The following is a 17,499-nucleotide window of genomic DNA, read 5'->3' on the forward strand; positions in this document are numbered from 1 at the left end:
GCAGGACTGGATCTACTGTTTGGGAGGGCATGAGGGAAAAGTAGTAGTTCTGGATTGCACAGGTGGCCTGGGAGAATGATGATGCTATCCTCTAGGATAGGGCATTAAAAAAAAAAAAAAAGAAAAAAGTTTGGGGAAACCAAGAAAATGATGGCTTGTTTTTGGATTCTTTTGATTTAAGATGCTTATGGGCAATCCACTAGGCAGTTGCACACACAGGTATGGACCTCAAGAAAGATGGCCTTGCTAGAAATACAAGCTCTCTTTGGATTTATTCTATGATTTCTAATTAGGCAACCAATCTATTCCAAAAGGTTTCATTACCTCAAATAAGCCAATGACACTGAATTTTATACTTTTAGCCCACACCTCTCTTCTGAGCTATAGACACGTATATCAAATATTTTGTATCTCCTCTAGAAATCTAACAGGCGCCTCAAACTCAATGTGTGAAAAACAACTTCTGATCTGATTTCCTGCTCGGTTTCTCTGCAACTCCTTTCCCTTTTAGTTAGCTGCTCAACTGAACCCTGGGAGTCGTCCTCGACAATTTCTCATCTCCCCTCCACCTACCCAATACAGCAGCAGGTCCCGGATTGTACTTCCTAACTAACTTGATTGTGTCTATTTTTCTCAGCCTCTACTTCTTCCAAAAGCCTCCATCCTATCTCTCATCTCTTATCTCCAGGTTTCCTGATCCGACTCACTACACATTCTTACTCTCTCCAACGATCCATTCTCAACAATGGAGAATGTTTTTCCCAAAAAGTGCCTATCACTGTCACTTCACTGCTTAGTATATTTTCAGATTTTTTGCTGCTGCCAAGGTCTTCTACTGTTCTGACTTCGAATTAAATATTATTAAACTAGACCCTGTGTAATCTGGCCCGTTACCCATTTCTCCAGCCTTTGTCTTAGGAACTCTCCTCCACAGCATGAACGTATGACACGCTTGCTATCCAAACAGCAGCAACGCCAACTTCTCTCAGTCCCTTCACGACTCAGGACATCCTAACATTTTTCTCTGGAATCTTAATCTCCTACCATTCCTCGTTTTCTTTCATCCAACTCTGCCCCCCACTTCAGGACTCATCTTAAATGTCACTGCTTCAGAGTCTTCCTTACTTCCACCCCCAGAGCGCTCCTCTTTTATTCTGTGTTGTGTATCTGGCAGACCTCTTCTAATGAAGGCTCATGTCCATCAATTTAGAAAATTTCTATATTATTTCTCTGATGCTTTCCTTCCGTTTTCTCTGTTCTTTTTGAAACTTCCGGATTGAGTCTCTAATTGCTTACCTTTAGTGTTACTTTTCTTTGTCTTTTGTCTCTGTACTATTAAATTTTAATTTTATTTTTAATTTTGAAGAGATCTTTCTTGTACTCTATTTGTTTGATGCAGGACAGGGCAACTCTCTCTGAGTGGGAGGAGACCAAGCCTCACACTGAGAGAAGAGGTCCTTTGGCGGAGAGTGTGGAAAGAATTTAACACACACGCCAAAATTAGGGTCAAAAGGAAAGTTTATTAGGAAAGGGTAACACTCCACAGATAGCGTGTGGTCTCCTTTCAGAGGCAGAAAGTGAGAGAGCCTAAGAGAGATGAAGACAGTGAGACAGAGTAAATAGTACCAAGAGAAGGAACTGAGAGGGATTGCGAGAAAGACACTGAGAGGGACCAAGAGAAAGAGACTGAGAGTAAAGGCTGTGAGAGGGACCCCAAGTGTTCGGGAATTCAGTTTATTCAGCATTCTTTAGTTCCTGTGAGTTAAAGACTTTGTTTATCCATTTTCTTTGATATGGACATACAGGGAGGAAGGGCAAGAATATGTAGCATGAAAAGGTAAGAATATGTAGTGGGAAAGGCCTGCTGGCAGTTCCCAGCCTTTAATCCACAGGTTCCCTATGATTTTAACCATAGGCAATAAATGATTTTATTTTATGTAGGGCAGCCACTTAGAGACTCTGTTTTTCCTGTTTCCCCTTCACAGGTGTGGGAAATGGGCTGTTAGCAATCCCTGCAGAAATCTTCCTGTTTGCAGGTGTTTCCCTGGCTTAGCTGCACAGCTGATGAGAATATTGCAGTCTTTGAATGTATCTTGATTTAACATCTTAATTCTCTTGCCAACTCCCTACATTACCTTCATCTCCTGTGCCTAGAACATTTTAAGTACTCAGTAAATAAGTGCTGAAAGTACAGATCAAGTTTAGATGGAGAGAAAATTACAGAAATATGAGTTTATGGAATAAAGGCCTAAACTCATTTATTTTGTGATGTAGGAGCCAGAATGATTTTCTAGGCATGAAGAGGAAGGTGGAAAAAGTGGTTTATGAAACTGATAAATGCTCAGAATAATTTTGGGGAGGCAAAGGGAGGGGAGAAGACCAAGCACAACAAAAGGATTGTCAAATAACATAGTCCAGTTTAAACTGGAGATTAAAAAAATGAGAAAAATGGAGAAATCAAGAGGCTGAAGATATCATTACAGGACAGTCTCATGGGGAAAAAGGAAAACAAACAGCAAACAGAAAAGACTACTCACATACTGCCCCCCCCAAAAATGAAACTTAATATTTCTGAAAATTGAATTGGGTCCTGAATCTTTACAAAAACCATTAAAAATTTTCATAATTTCAGGAGAAAATGACTGCAGATATCTTAAAATGGTAACACCATAAAAATACTCATTTCAATGCTTAACTTTTGATAAAGAGCAAAAGCGGGCTTATGATTCAATTTAGTAGATTTATCACACATGCTCATCCTTTTAACAAATGAGAGTAAAAATCATAATGACATTGATGATGATAACAAGATATGAGTTGACAAAGAAAAACACAAAAGATTAAAAAGCAGATGGCCAAAGTAGATAAGGGAAGTCACATATCTGTGCAGACAAGGAATGTCAACATTTTTCACAATCCCTGAGAGCTAAAGACCTACAGACACTTGATATGTTAGGAGGAGAGGATAAGGAGAAGAGCAGAAAATGTGGAAACTTGTAGAGAAGTCTCTATACAGAGAAGCTGCAAGTCAAGGCCCCTCTTTCAACCACGAAAAGCCAAACTATTCTGTTTTTCCTTATTCTGCTGATATTGAATCACAAAGACTCTAGACTTAGGGATTCCAGGCATGGTGGAAGGCTGGGACAGGAGATGAAAAGCAAATGGGAGATTAAAAGACAGTTCACATTCTTTCACACTCAGCCCATTACCAAATCCTGTCTCTAGACATGTCCTATCCCCTTATTTTCTGCATCTACATCATTTCGTTTACCACATATATTCCTTCTAAGGGAAAAATAAAGAATTCTCATCTGAAGAAATCAAATGCTGCAAACAGACTGTCAGTATTACAAACGAAATTTGCTGGTCCTTCAATGGAAAAAGTCAGTTCAGCTCCCCAGTGAGGCCCGCCAACCAACAAGATCCATCGGCTTTTTAGGATTTTACATTTAGATGTGAAAGACAACCAGATATTATAAAACCTTTGATAAATGCTGCAAAAAAATTAGAGAAATAAAAAGTGATATTGTGTCCTTGGAAGGAAAACTGAATGCTATAAAAAAGAGAATACAATAAAGATCTCTAGATAATTTTTTTTAAATGAAGGAAAAAGACAAGGAAATAAAAAGTAAATAGAGACTCAACTCGGAAAATTCAGAAAGAACAGAAAAGACCAAAAAAGCATTAGAGAAATAACAAAGAAATTCCTAGAATTGATGGACATGAATCTCCATTAGAAGCTCACCAAATACGCAATACACTGAAAGAGGATCAAGACAAAGACATACCATCATAAAATTTCTAAACATGTTATAAAATGACCCTAATAGCTTTCAAACATGAAAAATAACTGGAAAGACAAAGGAATCAAAATCAGAATGGCATCATTGGTTTCAGCATTACTCTCTAGGAGACAGTAAAAGAAAGCATTCAAAATCTGAAGAAAAATCATTATCTAGTCCAACTACCAATAAAATACAAACATAAACTAAGATTTTTAAACATAACAGAGTTCAAATAATTTTTTTCTCATGCAGATTTGCTTAGGAGAGAAGTAAATTCAGAAATAAATAAATAAAAAGGAAACGCACAGTATTCACGAAACCAAAGACAAAGCAGACATCTTATGAACGTGAGCAGCAAAGGCAGATCCAGAAATGACAGTTGTGCTTCAGGTCTAGAGGACAACCTGTTCAGTATATAGTGAAAGGGCAGGCATGGCTACAGAAGGGCATTCTTGGGGCTGGTGTGTGTGAAAGAAAGTGCTGGTTTGTTAATTGCTATGTTTGTTTGTCAGGGAAATTCTGGATAGGTTATCTGACCAATATATTGACTATTTGGATACAAACAGAAAACAATAAAATGGGTAAAGAAGTGGAGTAATTCTTAAAGAAAAAAAAAGTTAAGAAATGGAAAGACAATCATAGTACTTGATTTACTAATAAGTAATAAAGTCACACACACTCTAAATAATCACAACCAAAATGTGTTAAAAACATATGATAATCAGCTGGTATGCACTATACAGGCCTTCTGAATTCTTAATGTACCGAAATGCTTCTGTACCAGTTGGCATATAACGGCTATCTTGGGTGGCAATTTCTCCCTGAGAACCACCCTGACCTCTTTCCCAGACCTTCCTGTCAACATGATCCAGCCACTACAGGGTTAGTAACTGCCTCGGCACCAGAACCTCCAAGATCCGACGGACTCCAGCTCTGGTTGATTCTTTGGTTGCTCTTGAGACCAAAACAGTTTTTAAATATTTTAATACCACTGGACTGGTGTGAGACCAAGTAAAGGCAGGGAGGTAGGAAAGTTCTTAATACTTAATTATTACAACAAACTCAGCAAATATCTAAAATTTAAGACATGCTATACAACTTGAGAAATACAAATGACAATGAGAAGATTCCTTTCCTTAGAACATTTAATCCAGTTACCTGCCTTCAGTCATATTCTTGGATAGTTTGGATTTTCTTTAAAACTGAGATTGATACTACTGCAAATTTATGGTAAGCAATTTCAGCATCTTAGCAATTCTTCTACATAGTTTTACTCTACTACCTTCCCTAGTCTCCAGAGCAATTTCTAAATCATGGCTATCCTGAAGTTCCTTTCCTACCACATACCTCCTCACTCTCAGATGGCCTTACCTCCTCACTAATTCATTCAATAGATATTTATTACACACTATGTTCCACTCACCAGGCATTAAGCCTACAACATCCAACAAGATACATATGATTCCTGCTCTCATGGATCTGTCTAGTAAGAAGTCAGGTAATACCCAATTAATTATAATTAGCATTACACAAGAGTATAAGGTAATATTTTAGCACATAATGGAGCAACTTAATCTCATTTTGAAGATTTGTTAAAGTTTTCCCAAAGTTTTTCCCATAAGTGTTACTTTTTCTCCAATGTAATATTAAAGCCAAAAGCTAAGGCAAGCTAGAAGAGGTAGGGAGTGTCTACAAACACAAAGAAAAAGAAGTATGTGTAGATCCTCTGATGAGGAGGAGGTGACCCATTCAAGAACTTGAAATAATGCCAGTGTGGCTAGAACAGAAAGAGCAAAAAAAATTAGCAGTAGGAAATTAGACTAAAGAATTAAATAGGGGCCGAATTTGGAAGGACGTTTACAATGGTAATGATTCTGAACTTTACCATTACTACTGAGGGATATTACATACAAGAGTGTCATGATCAGATCTGCTTTTTAAAAAACTTATAAAATGCAAAACCCCATTTAGAAATCTTGAGATCCACATGAGCATTAGAAATTCAACCTCAATGATGCTGCATTTTCCTAAGTTTGATTCTTGTTCTAGCATTTATTTTAAAAAGCCAGCTTTCCATTTCTTCCTAAGAAAGCGCAAATTACAGCCTTTAAAATTCTATACTCAAGTTTTCTACCTGTAAAACCTGAGAATTATCTCTTTTTTTGTACTTTTCAAAAAGTCAATAGTGGCAACATAAATACTATATACAACTTGTGTCAATCAAAGATCTAAAATTTCCCTTCTTTTTGAGGGACTAAAATCCAAATCATGAGTTAATTATACTGAGATAATTTATTCATGAGAATATAATAAAAGGGTCTGGGATTATATTTTTGAAAATTTGCATTCCAAGTTACCTTTCTTTCATCATCATATCTAGAATGAATTCCCAAAATATCCTGAACATTAGCACTGGGAAATTTATTTTGGAGAACACTCTTCACATTGTCCACAGTGAGTGTATTTTGTTTCTTCACTTTTTGGTACATCTGTGGAAATAAAAATATTATAATTTTCATCTTACAGCAATTATTTTTTCTCTTAGCATGCAGATAGATTTATAAATTAAATATGCTTTATATTATTTAAGTTCTAAGCATACTATATACACAAAACTACATATACATACACATACTCCACACAAATAAATCATTTTAACCATTCAATACCATCTTCTAATAAAAATGGTTTTGTGAAATTCTATAGCTTTCAAAAATAAATTTATATTATATTCAATTAAAATTACTGATTTTTAATAAAATAATGGTTACCTTATTTAAAAAAAGATATATAAAATGTTTTAAATGACTAATTTCAGAAATGCTCTATTTTCATTTCTGATTGCTCTTCAGTAAATACCTTGATGAGATTTTCTCTGTGCCTCTATTCTTCCCCCAGTCTCAAATGTTCTAAATGAAATGTAAGCTGTTACTCTTTTTCTTTTTTTGTTACATTTCCCCCTTCATTATGGATCCTCTACTATGACCCAGGGAATGTTCTAGACATGGGGAAAAGTACAGCTTTGCATTGAGAGGGCATCTTTGAGCAGATGACTTGGTAAAGACATAAATATGAAGAATGAGCTAATATTAAGACATTCAAGTACAAACACCATTAAGTATCATTTTGATATATCAATTAAGAATATTCTTTTTAGTCCCAATTCATTTAATTATTACCAGAGCCAATCCTCAAATTATGGCTGACAGAATCTCCATGTTATTCCTCATAAGATATTAGCATTCTTCTTTGCTTTCATTTTATCACTAAACTTTGTAACCTGGTCCTTGAAGCACAGGTTTGTAATTAGACTCCAGAGTAGTTTTATGAGCTTCTCAATTTACCTATGTTTTCTCCTCATACCAAAGCAGAACATATTATGATCCTAATAACTTTAAAAAAGTGACAAGTTCAAGCTTCTGTAGTACATAAATTGGAATTAGAAAAATGAGATTTTGCATGAAGTAAAAGTTACATATGAAAAGTCTTTGAGATCAGTTATTTTACTATTAGTCATTTATAAATATTAGATACTCCTAAGGTGTCTAAGGCAGCCAGAATGCCTTGCATAAGCTATTTAGATATACAATAATTCAGTCTTCTTATACATTTAAAAGATTTTAAAAACTGCTATGCAACTTGGTAAACAAAAATGAGTGTTAACATATGTTGAGGCCTAAATATTAAAATGGACAGTCCCCATGAACAGACCACATAACACAGGAAATTGAACATCACCAATGTCCAGTGGTGACGTACAACTTCCCTCCCATTCCCATCTCCTCCTGCTCCCTAGATGCAAACAAGCATCATCCAGTTTGTTTACCATTCCCTTAAGTTCTAGAGTTTGATAAAAATGTATTCCCATGCATTATATTTAGTTTTGTTTGCTTTTGAACTTTAAAGTACATGGTAATATGTTGAACTTCTATAATGTCATTATGCTTCTAATACAGACATGCTTTTGCATATCTTGTTCTATTATGTGAACAGACCAGTTTTACCCATCTGTTTTAGTACCGACATATATTTCCCAATTTGTTGCTATTGGGGATTATTCCACTAAGAACAGCCTCTTATGGCACAGGTACAAGAGTTTCTCTTTGAGTGTGTGTGTGTCTAAAGGAATATGCAAATTTAACTTCAAATCTGAAGTATTATCAAATTGTTTTTTAATGTGGTTGTACCAATTCATATTCTTATATATGATACTGCCAACTTTAATAATTATTGTCAAATAACAGAGTATAAAAGAATATCTCAAGTAGTCTATTTGCATTTTTCTCATTTCTGAATTATCTTGTTTACTTATCATTAACTGTAATAAATATTTACCAAGAATTTCAATAAATTTTTATTTACCATTAATGTACCCTAGTACACTTTTTAAAAAATCTTTTATGCATTTTTTTCTCTTGGATTTTCTTTTTGATTTGTAGGAAATTTTTATATCACAGGATATAAATCTTTTATTCCTTATATATATTGCAAATACTTTTTTCCTTGAAACTTATGTCCTCTTACTTCTTGATGAACACTGGTTTTAATTTGTAATAAAGCTAAATTTATCAGTATTTTCCTTCAGACTCAAGACTTTTTAAGTCTTTACCAGAAAACTCTTACCTCCCTTGGGATCCTAATTTCTTCTAAAAGTTTTAATGCTTTTTCACACTAAACTCTTAAGCTAACAAATAATTTTTACATAAGGTGTTAAATCTTATCTGTTTGTATTGTTATAATCAATTGTCCAGCCACCAACTGTTGAAAGTCTAATCTAACTTATTCTAACAGCATTTCCGTATTCTTCAGTTTTGGAGGTTCCATATGTTTCTTTGATCTATATCTTTTCCTTGAACCAATACTATACTGTCTTAACCTAACTTTATCTATCTTATTATCTGGTATAGCTGGTCACATCACTTTATAATTCCTTAAGAGACCCTCAGCAATTCTCAGCAATTTTACTCTTCCATATAAATTTTATTTATTTTTCCATTTTATTTTTTCAGCTTTACTGAAGTATAACTGACAAATAGTAATATATTTAAAGTGTACAAAATTACGATTTGATAAACATAGACAATGTGAAAGGATTCCCAACATAGAGTTAATTAACATATCTATCACCTTATTAATTATTTTGGTAAGAACATTTAAATTATACTCTCTTAGCAAATTTCAATTATACAATGCAGTATCATCAACCATAATCACCATGCTGTACATTAGATCCCCAGAACTTATTCCTTTTAGAGCTGGAAAGTTTATACCCTTTGAACAACAACTCTTCATTTCTCCCACTTCCTGGCAACCACTTTCCTACTCTTGAGTTCAGCTTTTTAGGTTCCACATATAAGTGATATTATAGAGTATTTATCTTTCTCTGTCTGATATATTTCACTTAGCATAATGCCCTCTAGATTCATCCATATTGTTGCAAATGACAGGATTTCCTTCTTTTTTAAGGCTGAATAATATTCTGTTAGGAATGTTTGTGTATACATATATATGCACATTTTCTATATCCATTCATCTTTTGATGGGCACTTAGATTGTTTCCATACCTTGGCTATTGTAAATAGTGCTGCAATGAACATGGGAGTAGTTATCTCTTTGAGATACTGATTTTATCTTCCTTGAATATATACCCAGAACTAGGATTGCTGGTTTATACTATAGAACTATTTTTAATTTCTTGAGGAACCACCAGACATATCAGTTTACATTTCATATATTTACTGACCATAGATGCATAGGTTTATTCCTGGGTTCTTGGTTCTTGATCTCTGTGTCTGCTTTCATGCCAGTACTATGCTGTTTTGATTACTATAACTTTGTAACATAGATTGAAATCAGGAAGCATGATGCTTCCAGCTTTGTTCTAGTTTCTCAAGATTGCTTTGGCTATTCAGATCTTGTGTGGTTTCAAATGGACGTTAGGACTTTTTTTTTCTATTTCTGTGAAAAATGCTACTGGAATTTTAATAGAGATTGCATTGGATTTGTAGACTGGGTAGTATGGACAATTTAACATTAATTCTCTAATCCATGAACATGGAATACCTTTCCATTTATTTCTCTCTTCTTCAATTTCTTTCACTAATGTTTCATAATTTTCAGTAAAAAGATCTTTCACTTGGTTACATTTATTCCTAAGTATTTTATTCTTTTTGATGCTATTATAAATGGGATTGTTTACTTACTTTCTCCTTCCAATAATTCTTTGTTAATGCATAGAAATGGAATTGATTTTTGTATCCTGTAACTTTAATGAATTCGTTTATTAGTTCTAACAGATTTTTGGTGGAGTCTTTAGGGTTTTCTATGTATGAGATCATGTCATATGAAAACAGAGACAAATTACTTCTCCTTTTTTTAATTCAGATGCTTTTTATTTATTGTTCTTGTCTAATTCTCTGGCTAGGACTTCAAGTACTTTGTTAAATCAGATGGTGAGAGTTCGTACCCTTGTCTTGTTCCTGATCTTAGAAGTAAAGCTTTCAACTTTTTACTGTTGAGCATGTTAGCTGTAGGCTTGTCATATATGGCTTTTATTACATTGAGGTACATCCCTTCTATATCCAATTTGTTGAAAGTTTTTATCATGAAAGGATGTTGAATTTTGTCTTTGTATCCCAAGAATAAATCCAACTTGATCATGGTGTATGATCATCTTAATGTACTGCTGAATTCAGTTTGCTAATGTCTTGTTCACTGCTGCTTCTTTTGCTGTTTTCTTTTGTGCTTAGCTAATATTTCGTAGTACATCATTTCATTTCCTCTTTTAATTTTTAAACTACATTTTTAACTTATTTTCTTTGTGGTTACTCTAGGAATTACAGTATATACTAGAACTTAGCACAATCTACTTCTGCTAACCCTAACTTAATGTTGTGAATATACAGAATTAAAGTTCCAAAATAGATCCATTTCATCCTCCACTCCTTTGTACAATTATCATACATCTATACAAGTCAGAATTTATGTTTTACTCAATTTTCTGTAAATTAAAGAGAAAATATGTTAATTCAACCTTCTATATTTACCCATATATTTATATTTCATTTACTGCTACCATTTCATTTCTTCCTGTGAATTCGAGTTACCATCTGGTATCATTTCCTTTCAGCCTAAAGGATTTCCTTTAGTAATTCTTCTGAAGCAGCAAGAAATTTTCTGTCTTTACCTGTAAATATCTTTATTTCACTTTTTTGCAGGGATCATAGTTCTTGTTGCCTCTTGGTGAATGCGTGAAAATAGACTTACTTCATGTATTTTTTTATCCAGTTTTATAATTGCTAACTGTCAGATGGTTCATCTGTTGTCAGTTACTCTATCACGGCCAAGTCTTAAAGTGCTTTTCTATTCTCAAACATGCATTCATCAAATATTCATTAAAAACGTAACATACATTTTTTAGATCTTAAACTTGTAAAGTAGTGAGAAAAAATTAAATTACTTGTACATTTGTATAGCCACTGTGCAAGAGAGCTGAGATATAAAGTCAGATCATTTTACTGTACTTACTCTACCAAAATTCTCTATCACATTTCAATAATTTTCATATACTATTATGATTTTGGCCTTCTATTATATTTCCCCTCTCTCTTGACACATATTTTTCAAATTATTTAATTCAGATAAAATAATTTGCTCAGTGAAAATAATGAAGCAGTTTTAAAGAAATTTTATAATTCACGTATTTTACTAAAAGACTAGATTTTGCTCAAATTATTTTAAATTAAAGCTAAGTCATCTGAAAGACATAATACATTCCCAACTGAAATTAGCACAATAATGTTTTACTTTGCTATGGCGTACACAAGTTTGGGGGTCACAAGCACACACAGTTTGAATAACCATCAACACTGTCGTACTTCAGACCCTAGTGGATTCTAATATGCTTTCTCTAAATATTCCTTCCTCATTTATTTTTCCTTCTCCTTCCTCCTCCAATTGTCTAGCACATCTTATAGGCCATAGCACATATTTAATAATTACTTTTGTGCTACTCTGTATCAAATGCTATGGTTTCAAGTATAACTCGGTTTTCTAAGAGATTATAGTATTGTGCTGAATATCATGAAGTAGATAATTCAAAAGGCAAGTAATTGAAAAATATGCCACCACATGCAAATTAATGTCTGATACAAAATGCTTACAGAATAGAGATTCAATAGAATTAAGATAACTTAGGTAAAGATAATTTTGGAAGGTCTTCAAGTTTCTTAGTTTTGACAATCATATTGATCCTTTTATAATAAGGTAGCTGGGCCTTAATAAAAGTTACGTCAATTTGACTAGGTCCCTTAAAACTAACAGACTGAGATATAGTATTGACATGTATTCCATGGCACTATTTTACAGAACAAAATACATCCCAAGTCACTGAAGTGTAGGTAGTTTCTATACTCCAGGATAGTGAATTAATGAAGGATTTAGTGGTTTTCCGGGGAGTTATAGAAAGAGGGTAGAAAATTTATAGTGCTTTGGTAATTTCATTCTCAGTTGAAGAACCATTCCTTGTTTATAATAATGACTAACAAAGACGAATGAATTTAAAAACAGAAGTTATTTAAGCTATAACCTGACTTTCTTAATAACAACAATATAATGCTTTAATACATTTCTATTCTTTTCATGATGGCCCATAATAGTTTCAAAACCTCAATTATGAAATAATTGTCCTCTCTCTTATTCTTCCTTAATCAAATTCTTATCAATTTCTGACTTTTCTTACATAATCTCTTTGTCTCTGTATCAGCCTTACCATTTCCATAACACTTTACCGTCATGAAGTGATCTCCTCCTTTTAAAATTTCTAGTGCCTATATACTTTGTCATTTAGAATATTTAACTTCGCAATAATCTTTTCTATTCATGATTTTATTCAAGACCTAAACAATTCTCCCGACTAATCATCTTTTATTAATATGCTTCCCTGTAAACTATACACACAATTTAAGTTCCTTTATTGTAACCCTCAGAAAGTTTAAATATTTTGGTAGAACCTTAGTTGTATAATACATAAAGTGGAGATAATATTATGCACTTCAGTTGGGAGTTGCAAGAATCAAATTCATCATCTGTATTAACCTCCACCATAGTTTTTATAAACTTTAAAGTGACAAAAAAAACAGCAAAGCAAAGAAACCCACTATATGTTGTAAAAAAATTATGCCTCATGCATAAACTTACATGTGTTATGGAAACAAATGCTTGTGATACATCATGTTCTTCTGCAATATAGTTGAAAGCTCGCCAAAGAGCAACTCCAGCATCATTCATTCCATTGACTTCATCATCTGTATTAATAATGAACACAAAACCAATTCTGGGAAAAGAAGATGAATGAGGAATGTCACAAATACCCCTTAAACCACAGTAAGCCACAATTTTTAGACGTTATTAGACTATAATATCTAGATGGAATGTGTTAGTAGATGGAGGAAAGGGGAATTTTATTTGAAAAGGTTTGATTTGTAATGCCTAGTCACCAAAAATCTTCATATCTGATGGAATCTGCCAAAATGTAAATTCTCTCTGGTGGTAACATTATCAAATGACCCATGGTTTTCCAGGAAAAAAGAAAAAAACGAAAAAGTGTAATCTGAATACAACCACAGGGAGATGAATCCATCTTTAAGTACCCAAGGTAATCAGATGATTCTCTCAGGAAGGCAACAAGATTACCAGACAGCTTTGATTAACAGTCTTTCATAAAGATATATGATACTTCACAACACAGCTATGTTGTGTCAGGAACTAGAGATAAACCACTGCTTTGAATTCTACGTTGATATTCTGTGTAATACAACATGAACATCATTGGCTTTCCATCAGTTGACTGTTATTAATTGACAATTACCTCAGAGGAATTTTATGATAATATAAACGTTCAGCAAGTTTTATAAAATCCATGGTATATTCTTGAGCAGGATCAATAAACAGAACCTAAAAGAAAGCAGATAGTCTATAATTGCTATTTGTTTTAACACTTTAGAATTTTGAAATTCAATTTCTGTAGCCAAAAGTATGAAATTCGAGGTACAATTTTTTTTAGAAATTTCTAGCAATTCTAAAGAATTTTGAGTAATGGATATAAGAATTTCAGTTTATGAAAAAGCTGCATATCAAAATATAATAATACATGGAATTTAATATCATATTACTCATCCTCCTTTTGAAGCATAGCATAATTTTTATAAGAAGTGAAATATCAATTTTTTTAAAAAAGGAAATAGTAATTGAATTTTGACCAAAAAAAACAGCGTTAACTGCTCACTCTAGGTAGATGTAGGAAAATATTCACTTCCCATGTGAAAAAAATAAAGCTCTAGGTGTATTAACTACATTTTAAAGTTTTATAAGGTTGTTTATATTGTAATAATGAATTTATATGCTGATAAAATGCTATTCATGTATTTCCCCTGAAATACTAAACTTTAATCATTAGTTCTTTATAATACAGAAGAAAAGTTCTATCATAAATTCCTTTCAGAAAATGTAAAAATAACTCATCAATTTAATACCGGTATTATTAAAGTACATGAAGGCTAAATAATAAGAGTCAGATTATGTGACATTGCTAGCTTTTGATACCTAGTCAAGCCATGCCACCTCAAGCTTGTTGCATCACGCAAATATTTCTTTATTACTCAGATGCCCATTTGCCGAGAGTGGGTAATTCAAAAAGAATGTTAATATCTTTATAAAAGATGTATACAAAAACATGAGAATATAAAACTTACCAAATTATGAAAATTACGCCTTATGGAAGGTATACTTCCAGGGAGTATTGGCTTCAGAAGTTCCTGGCAACTTGTAGGCCACATAACGTACAATTCGTCATTTTCTAAGTCATTAATCCACTAGAAAAAAATTCAGAAATCTGTTAAAGCTATATTAAGATAATAAATTATTTTCAAAGACAGATTTCACTCTATCAAATAAAAATATCAGAGGATTTTTTATATTTCTGATGAAATATAGGAAGCCAGTTGAGTATTCTTTAAATGAACAAATTATGTATAATTTTATATTACCATGCCCTTTTATATTGTTTCCCCAAAAAACACTGAGACCTTTAACTCACATGTTTGCTTTTCATTGTAAAAAATAAAATTAAAAAAAAATTAAATAAATAAAATGGTATAAAAATTACTCTCCATAAACCATGTAAGAGAAAGAAGTATTTATCTTAATTATCAGTAGTATAGGAGGCAATGAGGTCCTCCACCTCCCCTTCTCAAATTTAAAGTCTTGGACATAAGAAAAATAAATGTCTAATTAAAGTTATAGAACATATACTAAAGGACACAGAGAAAAAAATAATGTAAAAATCAAAACAGTGTAAGAGAGATGAGCAACACAGGTAAAGGCCTAACATACATATTGCCGAAAGTCCAAGAGGAGAGAAAGAATAGGACAAAGATACTTGAAGAAATCAGGGGGCTCTTGGAGTAACCTAAACATGAGTTTGGGGAGTACTTAACTAAGTCAGAAATGGTGGTTTTAGAGAGAAGACAGAATTAAGAGACACACACAAAGCGGGATGACTAGAAGTGAGGAATTTAAGGTAATTCATGGATTTCAGAAAGGAACACTGTATCGACATTGAGATATTAGGCTCTAAGAGAGGTAGGCTTTTCCAGGGAGGAAGAGAGGAAATTGGAGAGGAAGTTAACTCAGTTTTAGACATACTTAGGATGTCTACAAGACATGTAAGGAGGGTTAACAGTGGATGGTTGCAACAATTTCTATTTCAGTAGTTAACAAATATGATGGGGATCTGGAATTAGTTTACTTTCACTGTAATTTGTCCTGATGATACCCGAGATAGAAAGGAGAACTTTGGTCCCCTGGAAAAGTCAGTAGTGTATCTTGTTTGTTTCTGAGGTAATTCTTGCGGAGATCTAATGTAATGGTAATGGAAATAGTGCTAAAGAGTGTCACAATATGCTAGGTATCCCCTGTGAATTGAAAATCTCTGTAGACTCAGCAGAGTCTATGTTAGTTAACTGTTCTTCTATGGGAATTCCAGTGCAGAGGAGGAGAAAGCACCATGTGACTATCTGATCCCCTCGATGGTCAGTTATACTTATTTTAATGAGAAATGGCCTTATGCTTTATGTATGAGCCCCACTGAAGTTGAATAATGACTGGAAGTAGAGTCACTTTTAATGTTGATCAAAACAGCTGGAGGTGTTTATTTACAATGCACATTCCTTGGCCCCAATTCAACCCCTAAATCAGAATCTCAGAATAGGCCCTGGAAATTTCCGTTTAAAACAAGTGCCCTAGACCATTTTTATCAAAATACTGAAGTTAGAAAACTATAGTGATCGCCTTATAGCATAGGTGTTGGGTAAACTAATCGAGGTGATATCCCAATTCATTTTGGAGAACTATGAGAATAACACTGTAAATTACTCTGAACAGGCCCGGAGAGACTGAAGTGCCCATCTCTTTAGTCTCAAGTAAATACATAGAAGCAGCAACGATAACTGCAAGAGTAGCCTCACAATGTTGCATGCAGACTGGCACTGATTTTCTACTAATCTACCTTCATTAGTTTTGTTGGTCATAATTCTTGCCTTTGTATCTCTTGAGCTACCATGATACCAAATAAAAGATATTGTCATTTACAGATTAGAACCTATAAGACACAATCTCCTCAATGTTCAAGGAACTATGTAGTCCAGTTGAACACAAGATGGGCCATGGTATTATAGGATGATTCTGAGAAAACCTAAGAACTTAAAAGATTTATAATTTATATCTTTTGGGGTTTCTTTAGGGAGTGCCATCAGCTAAAATGGCTAAGAAATTCCAAAACTCCACCCTTACATAAAATCAATGAAACACCTGAAAATCTGTGGGAATCAACATCTTAAGAACTATGAAAACCAAAAGCTTGCAGCACCCCTGAGAGTGTTAAAAAAAAAAAAAAGGCTGAATCTCAGTAAAAACAGTGAGATTTGTGGTGTTATAAATTACCCTTGTCCCATCCCCCACTTACAAGCCTTGAAAATGACAGCTCGCACTCTAGTACCAACACTGGAAAGAGTAGAACAGACCTCATTCTGAAAGAACTGTAATTTTTTGTTTCGACTGTCTGATAACCTGCTGAAAAGATTTGTTTTTATCCTAACTCATAATTTACCTAGTGTTAAAACTGCTACCCCAATTTGTGGAATCTACAGGCAAATGTTTTAGTCACTCCTGCCTGAGGTAATAGAAAACATCTGGGACAAACAATACAGTTACCAAAAACCTAGTGAGGAAAGGCTGGAGAATGAGACGTTTTGGGAAATAGGGCTTTCAGAAGTTGACATATTCCTGAAAATCTAAGAGGCCATGTAGGTGCCCAGGGATATGAATGTGCTCAAGAAGACCTGGGAAAGCCCTAGGGTCCCACCTCCGGCTGGCTCTGAAGTGCTATGCAAGTAAGAAGTGAAGACTAAAGCAGAGATGCAGACTCGACCTCCTCCTCCATTTACACACACACACACACCCCACCACCCACCACCACCCACCCCTCTCTGCAAAGACTGGGAGATATTTTGATTCCAGGTATTCAAGTAAATCTGTCCAATATTTTATAGATGACTACGCTAATATAACAGAGATTTCTGTGGCCTCATATGAAAATGTATAGAATACAGAGTTTTCAAAATGAGTGCAGAGAAGTCACTAAACAAATACCAGAAAC

At 33.8% G+C, this 17,499-nt stretch overlaps 1 protein-coding gene across 2 annotated transcripts in view; it reads right to left on the minus strand.

Moving 5' to 3' along the window:
- Positions 1-17,499, minus strand: part of UGGT2 (UDP-glucose glycoprotein glucosyltransferase 2) — a 142,288-nt gene that overhangs the window by 76,979 nt on the left and 47,810 nt on the right. For both annotated transcript variants that reach the window (XM_039837928.1, XM_039837919.1), the window contains exons 13-16: positions 14,537-14,656; positions 13,654-13,739; positions 12,984-13,119; positions 6,143-6,274 (exon numbers count right to left, since the gene is read on the minus strand). In XM_039837928.1, the coding sequence (XP_039693862.1) occupies positions 6,143-6,274; positions 12,984-13,119; positions 13,654-13,739; positions 14,537-14,656 (474 nt within the window). The remainder of the gene's footprint in view (positions 1-6,142; positions 6,275-12,983; positions 13,120-13,653; positions 13,740-14,536; positions 14,657-17,499) is intronic.

Source organism: Pteropus medius, unplaced genomic scaffold, assembly GCF_902729225.1.
Source record: "Pteropus medius unplaced genomic scaffold, Ma_sr-lr_union100, whole genome shotgun sequence".
In the NCBI taxonomy this organism is placed as follows: Eukaryota; Metazoa; Chordata; class Mammalia; order Chiroptera; family Pteropodidae; genus Pteropus; species Pteropus medius.